At 38.8% G+C, this 22,591-nt stretch overlaps 1 protein-coding gene across 1 annotated transcript in view; it reads right to left on the bottom strand.

The window, feature by feature from the left end:
* Mettl16 (methyltransferase 16, RNA N6-adenosine) overlaps positions 1-21,607 on the bottom strand; it is an 82,230-nt gene extending 60,623 nt beyond the window's left edge. The window contains exons 1-2 of the mRNA XM_046446967.2: positions 21,449-21,607; positions 17,837-17,964 (exon numbers count right to left, since the gene is read on the bottom strand). Of these exons, the coding sequence (XP_046302923.1) occupies positions 17,837-17,964 (128 nt within the window). The 5' untranslated portion in view covers positions 21,449-21,607. The remainder of the gene's footprint in view (positions 1-17,836; positions 17,965-21,448) is intronic.
* Positions 21,608-22,591: the final 984 nt, after the last annotated feature.

Consider the following 22,591-nt stretch of genomic DNA (forward strand, 5'->3'; position numbering starts at 1 on the left):
TGTGGGATGAAGAAAAAGAAAGAAAACTGATTACTAAGATTCACTATAATGTACAAGCTCTATGGCCACCAGGCATTACCAAACACCCATCTAAATTTCATAAAAAACTCACACACAAATAGGTGTCTACAGCTTCCAGCACAGTGACATACATACATGGGTGTTTAACACCCTCACAGCATATGAAATGCAGTATAATTTTCCACCAAAAACAATGCACATCAAGCACAGAGATTTTATGCCTCTGTTCTCATTCCTCACTGCCCCCTTACTTAGCTATGTGATTTTGGACAAGTTATTTACCTCCATGAGACTGTTTCCTCAACTGTAAAATGAGGGTAGAAGTACCTGTACTACAGTGCTGCTGTGTATTATCAGTGAAAAGTACTTTGCATAATGCCTGGTACATAGTAACTATTACAAATGCTAGTTATATTTTACTATTATCATTAACATCGTTTGACAGTAGTATTCTTTGAAAATCATACTTTAAAATGCAAAGAAAGACAGGATGACACATGCCTGTACTTCCAGGTATTCTGGAGACTAAGACAGGAAGATCACAAGTTCAAGGACAGACTAAGCAACTTAGCAGGACAGTCTTTTTTTTTTTTTTTTAAAGAGACAGAGAGAGAATTTTTTAATATTTTGTTTGTTTGTTTTGTTTTCGGTGGACATAACATCTTTATTTGTATGTGGTGCTGAGGATTGAACCTGGGCCGCACGCATGCCAGGCAAGCACGCTACCGCTTCAGCCACATCTCCAGCCCAAGCAGGACAGTCTTAAAATGAAAAAACCAGGGGCAGTAGTGCACACCTGTAATCTCAGCAACCTGGGAGACTGAGGCAGGAGAATTGCAAGTTCCAGGCCAGCCTCAACAGCTCAGCGAGACCCTATCTGAAAATGAAAAATAAAAAGGTCTAGGGATGTAGTTCCATGGTAAAGTGCCTCTGGGTTCAATCCCCAACATCAGCGGTAGAGTGCTTGCCTGGCATGAGCAGTCAAATTTTTTTTTTTGGGGGGGGGCAGTACTCATGATTGTACCCAGGGGTACTCTACACTGATTTACATACATATCCCCAGCCATTTCTATATTTCACTTTGAGGCAGGGTTTCAGCAAACCTCCTGCCTCAGCCTCTATAGCAGGAAGGATTACAGGCATGTGCCACCATGCCTGACTTTCATGGCCAGCTCAATGATTATGCTTTTTGCAGTACTATGCCAGATGACACCAATGACCATTTCAAAGAATATAGCCACATCCACTTCAAGGTAATTAATTAACATCAAGTGGGTTTGCCAGCCCAGTTTGCCAGATCTCTATTACATTTAAACAAAACCAGCAATCTTTATTTTCATACAAAATTTCTTCTATTCTTAAAATCTATATGGTCAGTAAATAATAACTAAATTTTGTACAACTCACAGGCTGACAGGTTGGACCCTCTATTGTAAACAGTAGAAATGTAAAGAAAGTGGGTATATTTGGTTACTCTGTAGGTTTTGTTTCTTAGTATTGGGGATTGAGCCCAGGGGCACCTTACTACTGTGTGACATCCCCAATACTTTTTATTTTTAATTTTGAGACAGGGTCTTGCTAAGTTACTGAGAAACTTATTAAGTTGCCTACACTGACCTTGAACTTGTGATCTTCCTGCCTCAGCCTCCAGCTTCCAGCCTCCCAAATTCCTGGGATTACGGGCATGCACCACCAAGCTTGGCTGACTTCTTAATTTTCATTCTTTTATTTAAGTACTAGGGATTAAACCCAGGGCCTTGCACATGATAGGCAAGCACTTTACCACTGAGCTATATTCCCAGCTTACTCCATACTTTTAAAGGTGAAATATAAAAATGCTTCCCTCTCTTTATTGCTACTTCATATACCTGAGTTACATAGAGTAGGTTAGAATTTTTAAGAAGTTATACTGGCATGCATTCCATTCTTCATTCAACAGACATTTTTATCAGTTGCAATAAGCAAGCACAGTCTGGTAAAGGACAGCTTTGAATCCAATACACATGTAAAATTCTGTGATAAATACTGTAAAAAATAGGTAGAAGGTGCTATGAGACCCAGTTAATGAATTAATCTGTCTTAAGAAGGTCAGGCAAGGTTTCCCTGCAGAGATAGATAGCTGAGAGTAGAAAAAAATTAACACAGGAAAGAAAATGGGGCAAGGGAACATAACATTCTATGTATAAAATGCAGTGGGCAAAGCAAGTGCACACAGTTCAAGATGATGCTGGAGAGGAAGATAGAGGCCAAATTCCTAGTGCCTTATAATTAGAACGAACATTACAATTTTCTCCCCCAATCCAGAACCTTTATAAAAGTGAGAGTGCCCCTGGATTCAATCCCCAGTACCAAGTGGGGGGAAACAAAAATTTAAAGAAAGCCTTGAGGAATGCTTTAGCAGCTACACGTACAGTCATTATAGAGAAAGCTCCACAAGGAGACCAAAGGAGGCCACAGTGATAACAAGGAAAGCAAGAGCAATATGGTATCAGAGAAGACAAAGAGGAGGGTGTCCATGAAGGAGAACAGTAGAAGCAGCATAACTTGTTGCTCAAAAGTCAACTGAGGGGCTGGAGTTGTGGTTCAATGGTAGGGTGCTTGCCTAGCATGTGTGAGGCAGAGTTCAATTCTCAGCACCACATATAAAATAAAGGTCCATTGACAACAGAAGAAGAAAAAAGAAAAGAAAGAAGAAGAAGGAAGAAGAAGAAGAGGAGGAGGAGGAGGAAAAAACTACTATTAAAAATAAATAAAGGCATGATGTTCATCTACAACTACAAAAACAGATAAATAAATAAAGGCACTGTGTCCAACTACAACTAAAAAAAAAAAAAATAGAAATCACACTCCTAGTACCAAAAAAAAAAAAAAAAAAAGGAGAAAAGAGAGAGAAAGAAGAAACCACCCAGAATGAGCTACAGATTAAAAGATTATGGTGGGGAAAGAGACAATAAAAACAAATGATTCCTTTTTTGAGGGGAGGGGATGCAGTATCAGGGATTGAACCCAGGGGCATTTAACCATGAAGTCATCCCCAGTCCTTTTTATTTTGAGACAGGGTCTCACTAAATTGCTGTAGTTGGCTTGACCTCCTGATCCTGTTGCATCAGCCTCCCCAGTCTCTGAGATTACAAGTGTTATGGTTTGGATGTGAGGTGTCCCCCAAAAGCTCAAGTGTGAGACAATGCAAGACGGTTCAAAGGAGAAATGACTGGATTTTAAGAGTCTTAACCCAATCAGTGATTTAATCTTGATGGGGATTGAGTGGTAACTAAGTGGTAAAGTATAGCTGGAGGAGGTAGGAATTGGGGCGTGGCTTTGGGTATATATTTTATCTGGCCAATGGATTCTCTCCTTCTTCTCCTTCTCCTCCTCTTCTTCTTCTTCTTTTTTATTTATAGTTATAGATGGAGAGAATATGAATACCTTTATTTTATTTATTTTTATGTGGTGCTGAGGATTGAACCCAGTGCCTCACACATACAAGGCGACCACTCTGCCACTGAGCCACAACCCCAGCCCTACTTTTTTTAATAGTTCCTCCTCCTCCTCCCACTCCTTTTTTTTTTTTTTTTTGTCAATGGACCTTTATTTTTATATATGGTGATGAAAATCAAACCCAGTGCCTCTCACATACTAGGCAAGCATGCTGCCACTGAGTTCCAGCCCCCGCCCTCTCTCTGCTTCTTCATCACCATGATATGAGCTGCTTCCCTCCACCACCTTCTCCCACCATGATGTTCAGCCTCATCTCAGGCCCTGAGAAATGGAGCCAGCCTTCTATGGACTAAGACCTCTGAAATTGTGAGCCCTCAAATACTTTTCCCCACTCTATAGTTGTTTTCTGGTCAGATCCTTTAGCTACAGCAGCAAAAAAGCTGACTAAAACAACAAGTAAGTGCCACCACACCCGGCATACATATAATTCTTTTAAGAAGTTGGATTGTATAGGAAAGAAGAAAGATGGAGTAGTAGTAGTAGATTAATGGAGAGGCTTTATTAAGTTTTTTAATGAAAGACTTAGATATGTTTAAAAGTCAAGAAAAAGTCACAAAAGACCACATACTATGACCCTGACTCAAAATAAAAATCCCCATTACCACAAAAAAGAACACACACACATACATTCACACACACCAATAAATATATGTGTCCTTAAATATATGCAACTTCAAGTTTTTAAAATGAAGGAAAAAAAGAATTGAAAATAAGATCTGTCACGAGCCACCCATGGGGTGCATGTGGGTCACCACACATGGAAGCCTAGTGGATAGAAACATTTGGTGTCTGGGAATGACCAGTGAATATAATTTATGGTCAATTGACCAGGGACAGTGTGAATTTCTATCCCGCTCTACAGTGGTCCACATAGCAGCTGGGATAGGTGTGATTTGCCAAGATGTCAATCAACCTGCTGACTACAAGACATCAGGAAGCAAGACTCCGCCCTGAAACCTTATCCCTGACCCTTAAATAAACCATCGGAGCCATCGAGTCTAGTTCCAGAGCCTATATGGACTGGATCTATCAGGTGTTCCGCGTTTGTAAATATGCTTCTGAATATTTGCGTTTTGTTATTCACTAATTATTTGAGACTCTAAATTTTAGGGTGGCTTACATTCTCCTGGGCAAGAAGAACCCCCCAATGAGATGCTGGCCATCACCCCCCCCTTAAGGATCTCTAAGATACATTTATATAAGATACATTACATACCTATGTTCGTTGCAAAAAATTGCCAAGAGGTGAAAGCAATCTAAATGTCCATCAGAAAATTTAAAAATTGTATATACAGCTAGGCACTGTAGCACAAACCTGTAATCCCAGGGACTAAAGAGGCTGAGGTAGGAGAATTACAATTTTGAGGTCAATCTTGGCAACTTAGTGAGACCCTAGGTCAATTTAAAAAGGCGGGTTTGGGGGCAGGGACTAGGCGTGTAGCTCAGAGGTTGAAGCATCCCTTAGTTCAATCCATAGTACCACAAAAAGAAAAAGAAAATGTATACACATACAATGGAATACTAATACTATTCAGTCTTTAAAAAGAAAATCCTATCATATGCTATAATGTGGATGAATATTGAGGACATTACTCTGAAATAAGTCAGTCACAAATACTTCATGATCCCATTTATATGAGGAGTCTAAAGTAGTCAAATTCTTAAAAACATACTGGGGAGGTTAAGGCAGGATGATCACCAAGTTTCAAGTCAGCCTGGGCAACTTAGCAAAACCCTATCTCAAAATAAAATTTTGAAAAGGCCTGGGGTGTAACTCTGTGACAGAGCCAGTATGTATGAGGCCCTGGGTTCAAACCACAGCATCACACACTCAAAAAAAGAGGAAAACAGATTCTTGGTTCCAGAGTACTTGTTTTCTATGACAGAGGGCCAATTCTGTTGACAACCAAATCAAGATTTTCCAACAGTGATACCAATCACCAAAAGACAGTGCTGCAGCTTGAGCATTCCATCACACAGCTTCATGAGACATTCAGGGCAAGAAAAACAGCAATACAATTATGTTTTCACTGAAGCTTCAAACAGTTGTTGTTTTTATAAACAACCCTTGTTTTCAAAAAATATTTATACTATTCACTGATGAACATAATTTATTAATGAAGAACTATACCCTAATCATCAAAATACACAAGACATCAATTGAAAACTGATGAAGAGCTGATTCTTAAGACTATGTTAGCAATATGTTCTTACTTTACTTCTAAAAAAATATATACATTAATCCTAGTGTCAGACTTTGAAGGACAAAGTCTAGTCATCCAACTTCACTATTTAAATATCTAGGACAGGGCTGGGGAAGTGGCTCAAGCGGTAGCGCGCTCGCCTGGCATGCGTGCGGCCCGGGTTCGATCCTCAGCACCACATACAAACAAAGATGTTGTGTCCACCGAAAACTAAAAAATAAATATTAAAATTCTCTCTCTCTCTCTCAAAAAAATTTTTAAAAAATTAAATAAATAAATATCTAGGACACATTAACACCCTGAGACACTAAAAATCCTGAACATAGGCAAGATCTTTTTTTAATTCTCATTTCCAAGATCACAGGGAGGCCTAGGAACTAAAATTAGATATCATGTGGAAATCAGTAATTTATTCATTCCATCAGTCTTTGTTATTTGTTTAACACAACCAGCTTCACAAAACAGCCTATTGTCAACACACTCAAGTCCGGTTTCCCCAGGACTCCTTCCCTGCAGATGAATACAGTATTACATTATAAATGGCTTTTGAAATGACACCTTTTTCACCCCAGTATCGAGGACTGACCCAAGGGTGCTTTACCACTGAGTTACGTCCCAAATGTTTTTAAATTCTGAGACAGGGTCTTGCTAATTTTTCCAGGCTGGCCTGGACCTTGCCTCAGCCTCCCAAAGGCTGAAATTACAGGCTTGTACCACCATGCCCAGAGGAAGGATACATTTCTATACATGGATGAAACAACCACCATTCTAATACTGTAGATACTGAACCTGATCTAATAACAACAAAGGCCAAAGTCCCAACTCTACTTCGGATGTTGCTTTCTAGTTATTGCATCATCACTGAGGTGCTAAAAATGGTAGTTACCCAAGCACCAATAATGGGTCTTTGGTTTAGACAAATCAGATTAAGTGTCACACCATCTTCAAACTCAACTAATGGAATTCAAGTAAAATGCAGACTGTCCCTATGAAGCTGTTATTATGAAAAAGCACAAATTAAAACCTAACTGCAAAGTCTGATATGATCAGAACAAAGCAATGACAGGTGCAGGGAAGAAAAAAAAACGAGGTATCACATGACCAATATTCATCACCTTAATTATACCAAGGTTAAAAACAATGAGAATCATTAAGCAAGTGCCTACAATGTGCTATACATGCATTACTGCTAACCTTATGACAACCATTTAATTTACATCCTTTTATACTTTTTTTAGTATAACTAAGAAAATTATCTGAAATCTCACAGCACGCTCAAGACTGGTACTTGGGATGGCTGACATAGAAGTACCTCCACTATCTACAACACCCACTATTCCCTTAAGAGAGTGCTTAAGAGCTGAGCAAAGAAATGTCACTCCAACCCACCTCAGATCTCAGATTTTATCTTGTATTCCTTTCCCATAATTAGCTTGAGTTTACATTTTGGTGATTCTTCTTTCATACATTTCACAGAGTTAAATAAAAAGCCATTATAAAAATGAGGAACAGGGGCTGGGATTGTGGCTCAGCTGTAGAGCGCTTGCCTAGCACATGCAAGGCCCTGGATTCGATCCTCAGCACCACATAAAAATAAATAAATAAAGGTATTGAGTTCAACTACAACTAAAAAAAAAAAAAAAATGAGGAACATTCTATCAATGCAAAGATAACAACTCCAACCTTAAATGAGCAGGAAGACAGATGATGTCTAAGAACAGCTAGGTCATTTACACTAAAGAGCATTTTCTCTCCTATAGTCATCATAGGTCTGTTCTACCATGTTGAAGTCTAATATTCCCATGCCCTAGGCATGTAATACATTTGTGTGTTCTTTTCCCTAGATGGATGGAAGGATGGATGGATAGATAGAGAGATAGATGCTGGACGAGTAGCATAGATAGATAGATAGATAGATAGATAGATAGATAGATAGATAGATAGATAGATGCATGCTTGCTTGCTGGGCACAGTAGCACAAGTCTATAATCCCAGCTACTGGGAACCTGAGGCAGGAGGATCACAAGTTCAAAGCCAGCCTCAGCAACTTAGCAAGGCCCTAAGTGACATAGAAGACTTCTCTCATAATGAAAAATTAAAAAGGGCTGGGGATGTGACTCAGTGGGTAGGCACTCCTGGGTACCAAAGTCCCCAGTACCAAACAAACAAACAAACAAAAAGGGCTGGGGTGTAGCTCAGTGGTGGAAAAACAACCCATACAATGTATTTGTAAACCCCGTATCTGATTAAGGAGTTAATTTCCTAAATACATAAGGAAATCCTAAAACTCAAAAAGAAAATAACTATTTATTTGATTTTTAAAAAATATTTTTTAGTTGTAGATAGACACAATACCTTTATTTTGTTTATTTTTTATATGGTGCTGAGAATCAAATCCAGTACCCCACATCTGCTAAAGTACTCCACCACTGAGCTACAACCCCATCCCGAATAACTTGATTTTTACATGGCTAAAGAACTTGAATAAACATTTCTCCAAACACATACAAATCTGACCAACATACTAGAAAGGATACTCAAAGTTACTACTCATCAGCGAAATGTAATTCAAAACCAAAACGAGATATTACCTCACACCTGTCAGGATGGCTATTATCAAAAAAATTAAAGACAAGTGTTGGTGAGGATAGAGAAAAACTGAAATGCTTTTATACTGTTAGTAGTTACCCAAAAATAGTTTCACTATGTAAAATAGTATAGAGGTTGGCCTTGAACTTGGGATCCTTCTACCTCAGTTTCCAGAGTTGATGAGATTATAAATGTGCATCAACACATTAGATTCAAATGCATTTTAAAAGATACTTCTACATTATGTTTTTCAAAATACTAAAAGTCTTCTTTTCAAAGTTACTGAAAGTCAAAAAATCAAACTTAGAATTAACATGAGGCAGCAATCTCACTTCTCTGAGTATTTATCCAAAAGAACTGAAATTAGGCTCTCAAGAGATATCAGCATATCTATGCTCACTGTAGCACTATTCAAAATAGTCAAGTGGTGGATGAAATACAGGTGTATCAACAGATGAACGGATAATATGAACTATGGTATGTACATACACTGGAATATTAGTATTATCCAGTCTTAAAACGAAATTCTGCAATATACAATAACATGGATAAACTTTGAAGACATGCTAAGTGAAATAAGTCAGTGACAGAGGAATAAATAAATAACCATATGATTTCAATTACATGAAACACCTAAAATAGAGTTACAGAAGCAAAGAAAAGAACAGTGTGGGGACAGTAAGAACACAGAAGATTACCAAACAACAAGTAAAAATTTTTAGTTATACAAGATGAGTTAAGTTCTAGAGATCTGCTGTACCCTACTGTGGTTATAAAAACATAGTGGATTGTATACTTAAAAATCTAGCCAGACATGGAAGCACAACCTGTAATCCCAACGGCTTGAGAAGCTGAGGTAGGAGAAACAAAATTTCAAAGCCAACCTCAGCAATTTAGTGAGGCCCTAAGCAATCTGGTGACACCCTGTCTTAAAATAAAAAATAAAAAATTGGGAAATGGGCTGGGGATATAATGCTCAGTTGGTAGAGTACTTGTCTCACATACACAAAGCCCTGGATTCAATCTTCAGCACCACAAAAAAAAGAGAGAGAGAGAGCGCGAGGGCACGCTGGGAATATAGCTCAGTGGTAAAGCACATCTGAGTTCAATTCCCAGTACCCAAAAAATAAAATAAAATAAAATAAATAATAATCCATTAATAGCCAGGTACTGTGGCAACACTCCTTATAATTCTATCTACTCAAGAGGCTAAGGCAGAAGCATTGCAAGTTTGAGGCCATCATGGGCAACTCAGTAAGCCCCTAAGTAATTTAGTGAGACCCTGTCTCTATAAAATAACAAATAAAAAGGACTGTGGATGTAGCTCATTGATGAAGTCCAATTCATAGTACCAAAAAAAAAAAAGCCTATGAAAATTTTGTTTTTGTCAATGAGTCCATTAAAAGTGAAGTTGTAAGCCACACATTGAAGTGCATCTACAGTCCCAGCACTTGGGAGGTTAAGGCAGGAAGGCAAGAAATAACTCAAGTCCAATGTATCAAGACCAGCCTGGGCTGGGGTTGTGGCTCAGTGGCAGAGCGCTTGCCTTGCACGTGTGAGGCACTGGGTTCAATCTTCAGCACCACATCAAAATAAATAAACAAAATAAAGATATTGTGATTAAAAAAAAAAAAGATCAGCCTGGCCAACACAATGAGATCCCATCTCAGGGCTTAAAAAAAAAAAAAAATGAAGTTCTAAATAATAGGTTAAAGATTTTAACTCTTTCTTATAAAGAAGACAGCATACACAAAGTATTTTTATATAATTGTTTTTGAAGTATCTGTGGATACTCTTGAAAGTATGTAAGTCATTCCTCTGTTCATTTCTATTTGGTAAGAAATGTAAAAGGAAAATATCTATGAATAATATCAAACATATTTTAATTATGTATATTTATGTAAAACATGTATTTTTTATCCCCCTCCCCAGAACTAGGAACTGAATTCAGGGGTGCTCTACCCACTGAGCTACATCCACAGTCCTTCTTCTTTTTTGTAGTTGTAAATGGACAGAATGCCTTTATTTTATTTATTTATTTTTAGGTGAATGCTGAGGATTAACAGTGTCTCACACATATAAGCAAGCACTCTGCCACTAAGCTACAGCCCCAACCCTCTGTGTCCTTTTTATTATTTTATTTTGAGAAAGGGTCTCACTAAGTTCCCCAGGTTGGCCTTGAACTTGGGATCCTTATGCCTCAGTTTCCCCGAGTTGATGAGATTATAAATGTGTGCCATCATACCTAGATTCAAACATATTTTAAAAGATATTTCCACATCATATTTTTCAAAATACTAAAAGTCTTCTTTTTAATGTTACTAAAATTCTTTATTATAATTATTAACACTGATATTTCCACATGTGAAAAACATTGTGTGCTGATCCTATCCATTTACCCTTTTACTTTCTGTCTCTTCTCTCTTCCCGTCCCCAGGCCCCTTCTCAGTCCCTAATAATCCCTTTTCTACTTTCAGTTCTTGTTTTGTTTGTTTTTAGTTTCCACATGAGAGAAAACATGAGATAACCACTCTTCTGTATCTGGTTTGTTCTACTTAACATGACGCGGTCTATTTCCATCCATTTTCCTACATTCCATTCTTCTTTATGGATGAACAATATTCCGTTGTGTATATATACCATATTTTCTTTATCCATTCATCTGTTGACAGGCACCTGGGCTGGTTCCATATCTTAGTTATTATGAGTGGTGCTGCAACAATCATTGGTATGCAGCTATCTTTCATATGCTGACTTCATTTCTTTCAGATACATACCAAGGAATAAGATAACTAGACCTAATGGTAGCTCTATTTCTAATTTTCTGAGCAACCTCTATATTGTTTTTCATAGTGCCTGTACCATGATTTATATTCCTTTAAACAGAATGTAAGGGTTCCTTTTTCTCCACATCCTTATCAGCATTTTTTTATTGATATAAACTCACCCTCATTTTCTTTTTTTTTTTATACCTTTATGGGGTGCTGAGGATCAAACCTAGTGAGTCACATGTGTTAGGCAAGCACTCTACCACTGAGCCACAACCCCAGCCCCCTCACTCTTTTTCTAATCTGGTACTTTTCTGCCTTCTATTCTACTTTATTGATTTAAAGAACTTTATTTAACCTAGTATATATTTATCATCCTTTTATTTTTCATTTTTCTATAATACTGCTTAGATATGTGCTAATGATCTGCATGTATCTCCCAAAACTCATGTGTTAGAAACTTAATCCCTAACTCAACAGTGTTGGGAAGCAGGAACTAAGAGCAAGTATTTAGGTCACTAGGGCTCTGCCTTTATCACCAATTTTTTGGGGGGAGACGGAGGCGGTGTACCAGGAATTGAACTCAGGGGCAACCACTGAGCCCCATCCCCAATCCTATTTTGTATTTTATTTAGAGACAGGGTCTCACTGAATTGCTTAGTGCCTCACTTTTACTGAGGCTGGCTTTGAACTCAAGATCTTCCTGTTTTAGCCTCCCAAGCTGCTGAGATGACAGGCGTGTACCACCATGCCCAGGCCTCATCAACAATTAAACCCACTATAAAAAGAACTTGCTCAAGTGGGTTTGCCCCCTCCTATCTTCCACTATGTAAGAAGGCACTCATCAAATGCTGGGGCCTTGATCTTGGACTTACCAGCCTCTTGAACTTTGAGAAATAAATTTCTATTCTTTATAAATTACCCAATCTCAAGTATTCTATTACAACAGCACAAGAAGGACTAATACAGTATATCATTTGTATATGGTATGATATATTGTTGTGGAGTTGTTGTTGTTTATTTTTTGGTTCTGGGAACTGAACCCAGGAATACTTAATCACTGAGCCACATCCCCAACCCGTTTTTATATTTTAGAGACAGAGTCTCGTTAAGTTGCTTAGGGCCTTGCTAAATTGCTGAGGCTGGCTTTAAACTCACAATCCTCCTACCTCAGCCTCCTAAGTCATTGGGATTACAGGCCTGAACCACTCACTCAGGAGTATCATGTTTAATAGAGTAATTCTCATGAACTCAACAAATATTTGTTGATATTTGATATTCATTGATTTTAACATTATTTGTCAGGTACCTTTAATCCATTTAGATATGTTGTGTTAACAGATCTATTTGGTCTTCTCTTAGCGATTAAAACATATACATACATAAATATATAAATAAAATATATAGGGCTGGGGATGTGGCTCAGCACCACATACAAAGATGTTGTGTCCGCCGAGAACTAAAAAATAAATATTTAAAAAAAAATTCTCTCTCTCTCTCTCTTTAAAAATAAATAAATATATTTATTTATTTGTTTGTTTGTTTGTTTATTTTATCCTTTTTTGTACTGGGGATTGAATCCAGGGACACATAACCACTCAGCCACATCCTAAGCACCAACCTCTTTTTTAAAATTTTTTTTTTTTTTAGTTGTAGATGGACACAATATCTTTATTTTTATATGGTGCTGAGGATCGAACCCAGGGCCTCCCGCGTGCAAGGCAAGCACTCTACCACTAAACTATAATCCCAGCCCCTTTAGCTCTTTTTTATTTTTTACTTTGAGACAGGGTCTTGCTAAATTGCTTAGGGCCTCCTAAATTGCTGAGGCTGGCCTCAAAATTGCAATCCCCCTGCCTCAGCCTCCCCAACTGCTGGAAATACAGGCATACACCACTGTGCCCAACTTATATTTCAACTTAAAAGCCCTCAAGGGCTGAGAATGTGGCTCAGTGGTAGAGCACTTACTAGCACATGTGAAGGCCTGAGTTTAATTTGGGGAACTAGAAAGTAGAAACCTTCCTCTGGCTCCTTAAGGTCTGAGGAATCAAGTCCATTCTAACTGGCATGCTATGAAAGGCTCTTTGTAACCTGTGGTCTTTGTTTCCTTTCATTCCCACCTTCTGTTATTCCTCAACCTGCTATCCTATGTCTCCTTAAGCCACATCTACACAAAATTCTCCAAACTTACCATGCCTATTTTCTACACTTGGAATTCTTTCCCCACTTCCATTCAATCTCTGGTATTCAGCTTCAAAAATCATCCCTCCATCACACTGTGTCCTTCTCTTTAGACTTCTATTTTTTTTATTTACTATAAAATATTCCATTTGAGTTATTTCATAGACTTTTGAGATCCAATGTATCCAAAACTGAAAATATCATCTCCCTAAAACATTTCCTCCCTCGTTGGTTATATACTCCAGTAAACGCCACAACCATCTATCTTCTTGCTAAGATGGAACCCCAATACCACACTTAGCTCTTCTGTTCTCTTAAATTTACATCATGTCTTACCAATTCTATTCATGAATTTCTCTCACCCAGATTTGCATCCCTACTGTCTCTACCTGGTCGGGCTGTGTTACTAAAACCATTTCCTACCTCTCTATCCCATCTTAATTCTCCCTGCATCTGTCCTCCACAATGCCCCTAGAATATATATGTTTAAACAAAATTCTGATTATATTACTCCCCTGCTTTAAAACTAAGGGATAAGGATGAGGCTGGTAACTCTGTTACACATTCTTACAATACATTCCAAACTCCTTAATGGGACTTATTAAGGTCTCTAAGTATAATCCTCCCAGCCTCATCTCTTTTGTCCACTACACTCTGAGCATGCTCAACTTTTTAGTTCCCCTACTACTCAGAGCTCTGTGCACATGCTGCTCCTTCTGCTTAGAACACTATTCTTTTTTTTTTAAGAGAGAGAGAGAGAGAGAGAGAGAATTTTTTAATATTTATTTTTCAGTTTTCGGTGGACACAACATCTTTATTTTATTTTTATGTGGTGCTGAGGATCGAACCCAGCGCCCCACGCACGCCAGGAGAACGCGTTACCGCTTGAGCCCCATCACCTGGCCCACACTTACTTATTCTTTAGAACACAACCAGGATACCATTTCTGTTTCAAATCATTCTCTATTTTCCAAAGTTGGGGTCAGATCTTCCTTCTATGTGAGTACACTGTACACTTCACAGATTCTGCCACACTGAAAGTACTGCTTATGTATTTGTCCACTTTCCCTATTACTGTGTAAACTCCAAATATGGCAATGTATCTTTGTAGTTTATTACAGTTTTCCTAGCATTGAGCACAATGTGGCTAATCAATAGATTTTAGTTAAATAATTTATTAACTATAATAGTAGGTATAGAGAAAAAACAAAAAGTTGTATCTTCCCCAAAGTTACTAGGAAAAATAAATATTCACATACATAATGCTATAACTTAGATCCATAATGTTCCAAAAGGCCCTATATATAAAAGCTTGCTCCTCAGCTGGGAGGTCAGAGAACTGAGAGGTCAGAGAACCTTATGAGGAAGGATCTAGTGGGAGATTTTAGGTGATTAGGGGTGAGCCTGCCAAGAAGACTATGAGACCCTGGCCCTTTTCTCTCTCTTTCTCTTTCACATCCCAGTGGCTAGGAGGTGAGTAGCTTTGCCCCATCACGTGCTCCCAGACATGATACACTATTTTTCGGGTTTTTTTTTTTTTTTTTGGGGGGGGGGCTACTGGGAATTGAACCCACAGGCACTTAACTACTGAGCCACACCCCCAGCCCTTTTTTATATTTTATTTAGAGACAGGGTCTCCCTAAGTTGCTAAGGGCCTTGCTACATTGCTGAGACTGGCTTTGAACTTGTAGTTCTCCTGCATCAGCCTCCCAAGCTGCTGGGATTAAAAGTGTGCACCACTGCACCTGGCAATGCACTGCTCTTTATAAGTTGATTTATCTCAGATATCTGTTATAATAATAGAACACTTACACACATAATTATGAACAAAAGGTTGAAGAACAATGGTAGGGATGTTATAAACAAATAAAAATACCAATTCATTCCCTTTGAAGTGATCTCCAAAGTAAAGGACAAAAGCAAAGAAAATATTATAATTTCCATTTAAATATATTTTCAATTTCTGTTTTAAAGTATGCTTTCAGGGCTGGGGTTGTGGCTCAGAGGTAGAGCGCTCGCCTAGTATGCATGAGGCACTGGGTTTGATCCTCAGCACCACATACAAAAATAAAGATATTGTGTCCACCTAAAACTAAAAACTATTTTTTTAAAAAAGCATGTTTTCAAATGTGCTTACATAGCAGTATTATTTAGTACAAGCATTCACATATCAGCTATGCTCATTTTTTTTTTTTTTTTAATAAACTGAGCGGAGTAGGTGATCATAAAAGCTTGGCAACCACAGTTCTAAGGCATTTGCTCTCAACCTATGTATATGTTAGAGATCTGGGTATCAGATACTGCTGGGAATCTGATGAAAGCTAAGGATCAATTATCTCCCAGAAAAAATAACAAACCTATTTTTTAAAAACATTAACATAGGGGCTGAGATCGTGGCTCAGCAGTAGAGCACTTGCGCCTGCCTAGCATGTGCGAGGCCCTGGGTTCAATCCTCAGCCCCACATAAAAATAAATAAATAAAATAAAGGTATTGTGTCCAGCTACAATTAAAAAATAAATATTAAAAAAAAAAAACATTAACATGATTTTAAGAGTACATGGGGCTGGGATTGTGTCTCAGTGGCAGAACGCTTGCCTTGCATGTGTAAGACACCGGGTTCAATCCTCAGCACCACATGAAAAAAAGTAAATAAAATAAAAAAAGAGTATCTGGGCTCCCATGTTAAGACCCACTCTAGGGCCTCCATTTTTAAAGCCACAAGGACAGTGCTTGGAGTAAAGAGGTCAGCAAAATGCCTCAAGCTCTGTGATCCTATTTTGCTTTACCTTCCTTCTTCTCTTCAAACCCCCTGCTCCAACTGGGCATGATAGCACATGCCTGTAATCCCAGCAGTTTGAGACTGAGGCAGGAGGATTGCAAATTCAAGGCCAGCCTCAGCAACTTATGAGGCCCTAAGCAACTTAATGAGATCCTTTTTCTTAATAAAAATTTTAAAAGGGCTGGGGATGTGGTTCAGTGGTTAAGCGCCCCTGGGTTCAATTCCTGGTACTTTAAAAAAAAAAAAAAAAAAAAACACAAAACAAAACCCCGCTTCTCTTTCTCCCCAAAGGTGAAGAACAACACTTTGCAGAAAGTCCCTTAATAAGTGCCACAGAATTTGGGAACACAGAAATAACTCCTTTTCATGCATACAGTACACATATCATTACATACCTTACATGCTTTATCATAATTTTTGCCATTTCCTAAGGCACCCCTACATTTTTTTTCTTTTTGGGGGGGATGTTGCTGGGGATTTTGTTGTTTGGTGGACGGTCATTTTATAGGGGATTGAACCCAGGGCTTCCCACATACAAGGCAAATACTCTACCATTGAGTTACATCCCCGGACCTTTTTATTTTATTATCAAGTGGGGTCTCACTAAGTTGCTCAGGCTGTCCTTGAACTTGTGATCTTCCAGCCTCAATCTCTGAGTAGCTGCCTACCCAGTACTGGGGATTAAACTCAGGGCCTCACACATGCTAGGTAAATGTCCTACCACTGAGCTCACCCGACATATTTTCTTAATTTTCAAAAATTAACCTTTTACCACATATAGTGGCATACACCTGTAATCCCAGCAATTTGAGAAGCTGAAGCAGGAAGACCATAAATTCAATCCCAGCCATTGGACTTAGCAAAATGCTCTATCAACATAAAAATAAAGAGGACTGGAGATGTAGCTCAGTGGCAGAGCACCCCTGGGTTCAATCCCTAGTTTAAAAAAAAAAAAAAAAAACACTACTTTTTTTTTTTTAAACACTACTTTTTAATTAACCTTTTAACTTAAATGTAGCAACATTTTAAGTAAAATATCTATGAACTCAGTTTTGATATTATGGTTATTATTTTTCTAACTCTGATAAAATAAACATACACTTCTTTTTTCTTTTTTTGTGGTGCCGGGGATTGAACCCAGGGCTTTCTACATGCAAGGCAAGCACTCTACCAACTGAACTATATCCCCAGCCCAAACATACACTTCCCAAAATAAGGCCTTTAAACTCTCGCCAATCACCAAGTTTTAGATCACACAGACTACAATCCTAGTCTCTGTAATCACTCTGGGATCTCTGCATACAATAATTTTAACAACAAAAAAAATTTTTTTTAACCCAAAAGAAAGTCCAAACACATCAGGCTCAATCCTTTCATTTCACAGGTTTAAAAAATAAACAAATAAAACGAGGCCAGGCACAGTGGTGCAGACCTGTAATCCCTCAGGCCTATAGTCATTCAGGAGGTTGAGGAAGAAAGGTCACAAGTTTGAGGTTGGCCCTGGCAATTTAGTGAGACCCTCAGCAACTTAGTGAGACCTTGTCTCAAAATAAAAAATAGAGGGGAAAAAAAGACTAAGGAAGTAGGTCAGTGATATAACTCCCTGGGTTAAATCCCCAGTACGAAAAAAAAAAAAAAAATTGCGACCCAGGGAGGTTAAGTGACTATCCAAGATCACAGGAAATGTTTAATGAAATGTCTACTTCTATCAGTCTAGCTTGTTTTCCATTACATAATGTCCATTCAGATCACACAGGAATGATGAAGTATTAATGACTTTTCATCTGTTACCTACCTTACTCTTCCATTCAGATTTATCTGAACATGCTGCTTAAAATCTGGGTATTTGGATGCCAGATATGCAAAGTCAGGAGGTATGTCCTTGTATCTATTTCTTTCGTGCATTGATTTAATTGGCGCCATCTTTAGGGGGAAAAAAAAAGGTAAAAGATCAGCATATTTAGTTGAAAAACATTAATGGGGAAAGTCATGGAAGCCAAGTCAACAGTTACAGCCAACATGTCTTTTCCAGTCAACTCAGGAAGTAGAAATTACATTTTGAAAATGTACACAGTAAGCACATGAAAAGATGCACAACACTATTAGTCATTAGAGCAATACAAATCAAAACCAGAAGGAGATATCACTTCACATCCATTGGGATAGCTATTATAAACAAAATCAGAAAACAAGTGTTTGCAAGGATGTGCAGAAACTGGAGCCCTCATGCATTACTGGTAGGAAAGTAACAGAATGGTACAGCTGCTGTGGAAAAAAAGAGTTGAGTGATTCTTTAAAAAGTTAAACACAGGCTGAGTACAGTGGCACACACCTGTAATCCCAGCAGCTCCAGAGTCTGAAGCAAGAGGATGATAAGTTCGAAGCCAGTCTCAGCAACTTAATGGAGGCCCTAAGCAATTTAGAAGACCTTATCTCAAAAATAAAATATAAAGATCCTTCGGTTCATAGTACCCCATTTGAATCAAATGTATGATATGTCAAGTTCATTGTAATGTTTTGAGCAACTAATAAAAAAATTTTTAAAAAATAAATAAATAAAATATAAAACTACTGGGGATGTGGCTCAGTGGTAAAGACTCTCTGAGTTCAGTCCCTGGTACCGCAAAAAATAAATAAAATAAATAAAAGTTAAACATAGGCCTCAAGCACTGCTAAAAAAGAAAAAAGAAAAAAAATAAGCTAAACATATACTCATCTTGGAGCCGGTGTAGCCCTATCGAGAACAGGACTTCAAAAAGTTTGGAAACCTGGGGTGCTGGCTGTAAGTGGAGTTCCCAGAACCAAAGGGAACACCCAGCTCTTCTTAAAACTGAAGGTATTTACTCTAGAGATGAAACTGAATTCTAGCGAGGCAAGAGATATGCTTGCATATACAAGGCAAAAAACAACAAAGTAACTTTTGGTGGCAAACTGAAGAAAACCAGAGTACCTGGGGAAAGGTAGCTTGTGCCCATGGAAACAATGACATGGTTCATGCTACATTCCAAAGCAAACTTTCTAAGGCCACTGGGCACAGAAGTTATGTGATGTTGTATCCTTCAAGAATTTAAACTAATGAAAAGTAAAGAACTAAAAATGGACTTGTGGGGGTTTGGGGAGGAAAAAAAAACTCAGCAAGAATTACCATATTGCTGGGCACAGTGTCACATACCTATAATCCCAGCAGCTCAGTAGGCTAAAACAGGAGGATGGCAAGTTCAAAGTCAGCATCAGCAACTTAGCAAAACTCTAACCAACTTAATGACCCTGTCTCAAAGTAAAATATAAAAAAGTCTGTGGATGTGGCTAAGAGGTTAAACACCCCAGGGTTCAATTCCCCATCTAAAAAAAGAAAAAAGAAAAAAAGAGAGAGAAGTACCATATTTAGTAATTTTACACTCCTAGGTATATCCCCCAAAGAATTGAGTGCAGGAACACAAATGTACATCAATGGTCAAAGCAGCATTATTCACAATGGCAAAATGGTGGCAACAACTCAAGTGTCCATCAACAGACAAATGATTATACAAATGATTTGTACAAAAAGTATGGGCACATTTGTGTGTGTGTGTGTGTGTGTATACACACATGAGGAAGGAGGACCGCAAATTCAAAGCCTGCCTCAGCAACTCAGTGAGCCCTAAGAAACTTAGCAAGACCCTATCTCAGAAAATAAAAGATACTTAAGACTACATAGCTGACATAACACTCTGAACATGTGTGAAACATTTTTAAATGTCAACGAGGTTACATATGACCAAGTTAATTACAAATGTAATAAATTCAGTTCATTTCCTGCATTAGTTATTCTGGTCAGAACAGATGCAAAATGAGTCAATAAAGCTGGTTCTTTGCTACCCACCCTCCTAACAAGAGCACTGGATTTTAAGCTAAATATATCTATTTCTTAAAGTTTAGCTAGGTGTCAACTCTTTTTTATGGACATGATACTGTATTTTATTTATTTTTATGTGTCTGAGCTACAACCCCAGCCTAGGTGTCAACTCTTACCTGACATCAGCATTGTCACTCCCCATTTTAATCTACTTTTCCAGGCTCATTCTACTCTAGAACATAAAAGCCACATTGGTCTTCTTGCTATTTTCTATCAAGTCTAGCACACTCATGCCCTAGGGCTTTTGCACTTGCTGTCAGTGTGCCTGGACTGTTCTTCCCCCAGAAATATATACACTGAAAGTACCCTCATCTTATTCAGGTCTTTAGTCAAATGTCAACTTCTCATTGACAACTTTCCTAAGTACCCCATTTAAATGTGCAGTGAATGAATGCATCTTATTTTACTTCCTAGCTTTTATTTTACTTCCTAGCTTTAGCGTTCTACATAGAATTTACCCTTTAGACATTTATTTTGCTTATGCCAATAAACTTCATGAAGAAAAATATTTTGTCTGCTTTGTTCACTATGATATCCCAGAACCTAAAACAGGGCCTAGGAGAGCAGGCACTTAATTATTTGTTGATTCAAAGAACGATGGGAGAAAAAGAAAGAACGATGATGGAATTCTTTTCACTGTCCAGGTTACCCTTAATGAGTTGGCAGTCCCTTCCCCATCTTGAGTGTCAAAAAAAAGCGCAGCCCAAGGGCTGGAACTTCTCCCGGGTTACCTTAGTCCAGAAAGCTAAAGAAGTAGTATTCTTTTTTTTTTTAATTTTTAATATTTATTTATTTAGTTAGTTAGTTCTCAGCGGACCCAACATCTTTGTTTGTATGTGGTACTGAGGATCGAACCCGGGCCGCACGCACGCCTGGGGAGCGCGCTACCGCTTGAGCCACATCCCCAGCCCCAAGTAGTATTCTTGAGGCTGACACACAGACGTTCTTTGCTCTTTCTCATTTCCATGCTTCTGTTTCCTTGATTCCTCATAACCCTTAACCTTCAATTACCATATTTCTTAACATGAAAACTTGTAAATTTAACTAAATTCTGCTTTTAGAAAGTCGAATTCCTTCTCAAATGATTCCTTCCACCTCGATCCTAAGCTCCGTTTTCTCTTCTCTCCTCCCCCCATAAATCCGACTTTTTCCACTTGTCCTGCCACTGCCAGTTCTCCAGCTCCTCCACTCCTTCCACATCCTTACCTTACCCACTCCATTTGTCTTCCCGCCTCAGTTTCAGATCTCTCTAAACATCAGCCCCGAAGGGTCTTCCCTACTTCAACCCCGTCTTTCAACTCCTCCCACCCACTCATAACATGGTAGGGCGCCCCCGCGCCCGCAAACACCCACCTGCACCAGGTCTCCCTTTCTAGACCCGAAGACAACATACCCCAAGAGCCCAGAACGCGACAATGAGGAAACTAAACGATCCATGGGATGTTGTTACAGAGGTCGTGCTAACAATGTGACCCATAATCGTAAACCCAAACAAAGTGTTAAGCAACCCACCTCTGTCAGCGATGTTCCTCACCGACGTTGTGCCTAGTGTGGGCCTGTAAAATCTCAGAATTTTGCCACCCGCTGCGTGAAGCTCCAAGAAACGCAGATGTGACGCTTCCAGCGCGCCGCCATCTTGTGAAGCTATCTAACCTCGTGATTGGACAAGTCACTCTCGCGATATCTATGGCCTAGTCTGCAGGAAGATTAAACTGTCGCGATATCTGGCGTTCGAGGCTTCTTTTTGAGAGAAGGCTGGGGATTGGTGGTAAATGAACCGGGTCCTTTGCAGTGTGACCAAAGGCGACCTGTTCTCGAATCTTCTAGGAAATATGGTATTTTTTTGTTTTGTGGTACAGGGAATTGAACCCAGAGGCACTCTACCCCTGAGCTACATCCCCAGCCCTTCTTATTTATTTACTTATATTTATTTATAGTACTGGGGATTTAATCCAGGAGCAATTTACCGCTGAGCTACATCCCCAGACCTTTTTTTATTATTATTTATTTGGTAACAGGGATTGAACCCAGGGGCACTTACTCACTGAGCCACATCCCCAGACTTTTTTTATTTTTTATTTTGAGACAGTGTCTGATTAAGTTACTTAGGGCCTAGCAAAATAGCAAAATTGCTGAGATTGGCTTTGAACTTGGGATCCTCCTGCCTCAACCTCTTTAGTCGCTTGGATTGGAGGCCTGCCACTGCACCTGGCTTTATTTTGAGACAGTGTCTAAATATCTTAGGGCCTCAGTAAATTGCTGAAGCTGCTTAAATTTGTGATCCTCCTGTGTAGGCTTACAGAGATGCTGGGATTAAAGGAGTGGGACACCACTCCTAGCTGCCCTTTTTATTTTTTATTTTGAGACAGGGTCCTGTTGAATTATGAGGCTGGCATCTAATTTGTGATCCTCCTGCGTCAGCCTCCATGGTCTCCAGAATTACAGACGTGAACCACCATACCTGGCTTTCTTCTGTTTTTAAGTGGCTTTCTGGGTCTTATTTTAGAGTTGCTAAATCACACTCTGGAGTTGGACTGGAATATGAAGGTTTTGGCGATTATTAATGGGCAGTTAGCACTTATTGTGCATCAGAGCTCTATGTAATGAATGCATCATTTAGTCATCAGAGACAAACCTGTGAGATGGGGGGTGGGT

The sequence above is a fragment of the Marmota monax genome, unplaced genomic scaffold (assembly GCF_021218885.2).
Source record: "Marmota monax isolate L192 unplaced genomic scaffold, Marmota_monax_Labrador192_F-V1.1 WCK01_AAM20220418_F8-fsc00138, whole genome shotgun sequence".
In the NCBI taxonomy this organism is placed as follows: domain Eukaryota; kingdom Metazoa; phylum Chordata; class Mammalia; order Rodentia; family Sciuridae; genus Marmota; species Marmota monax.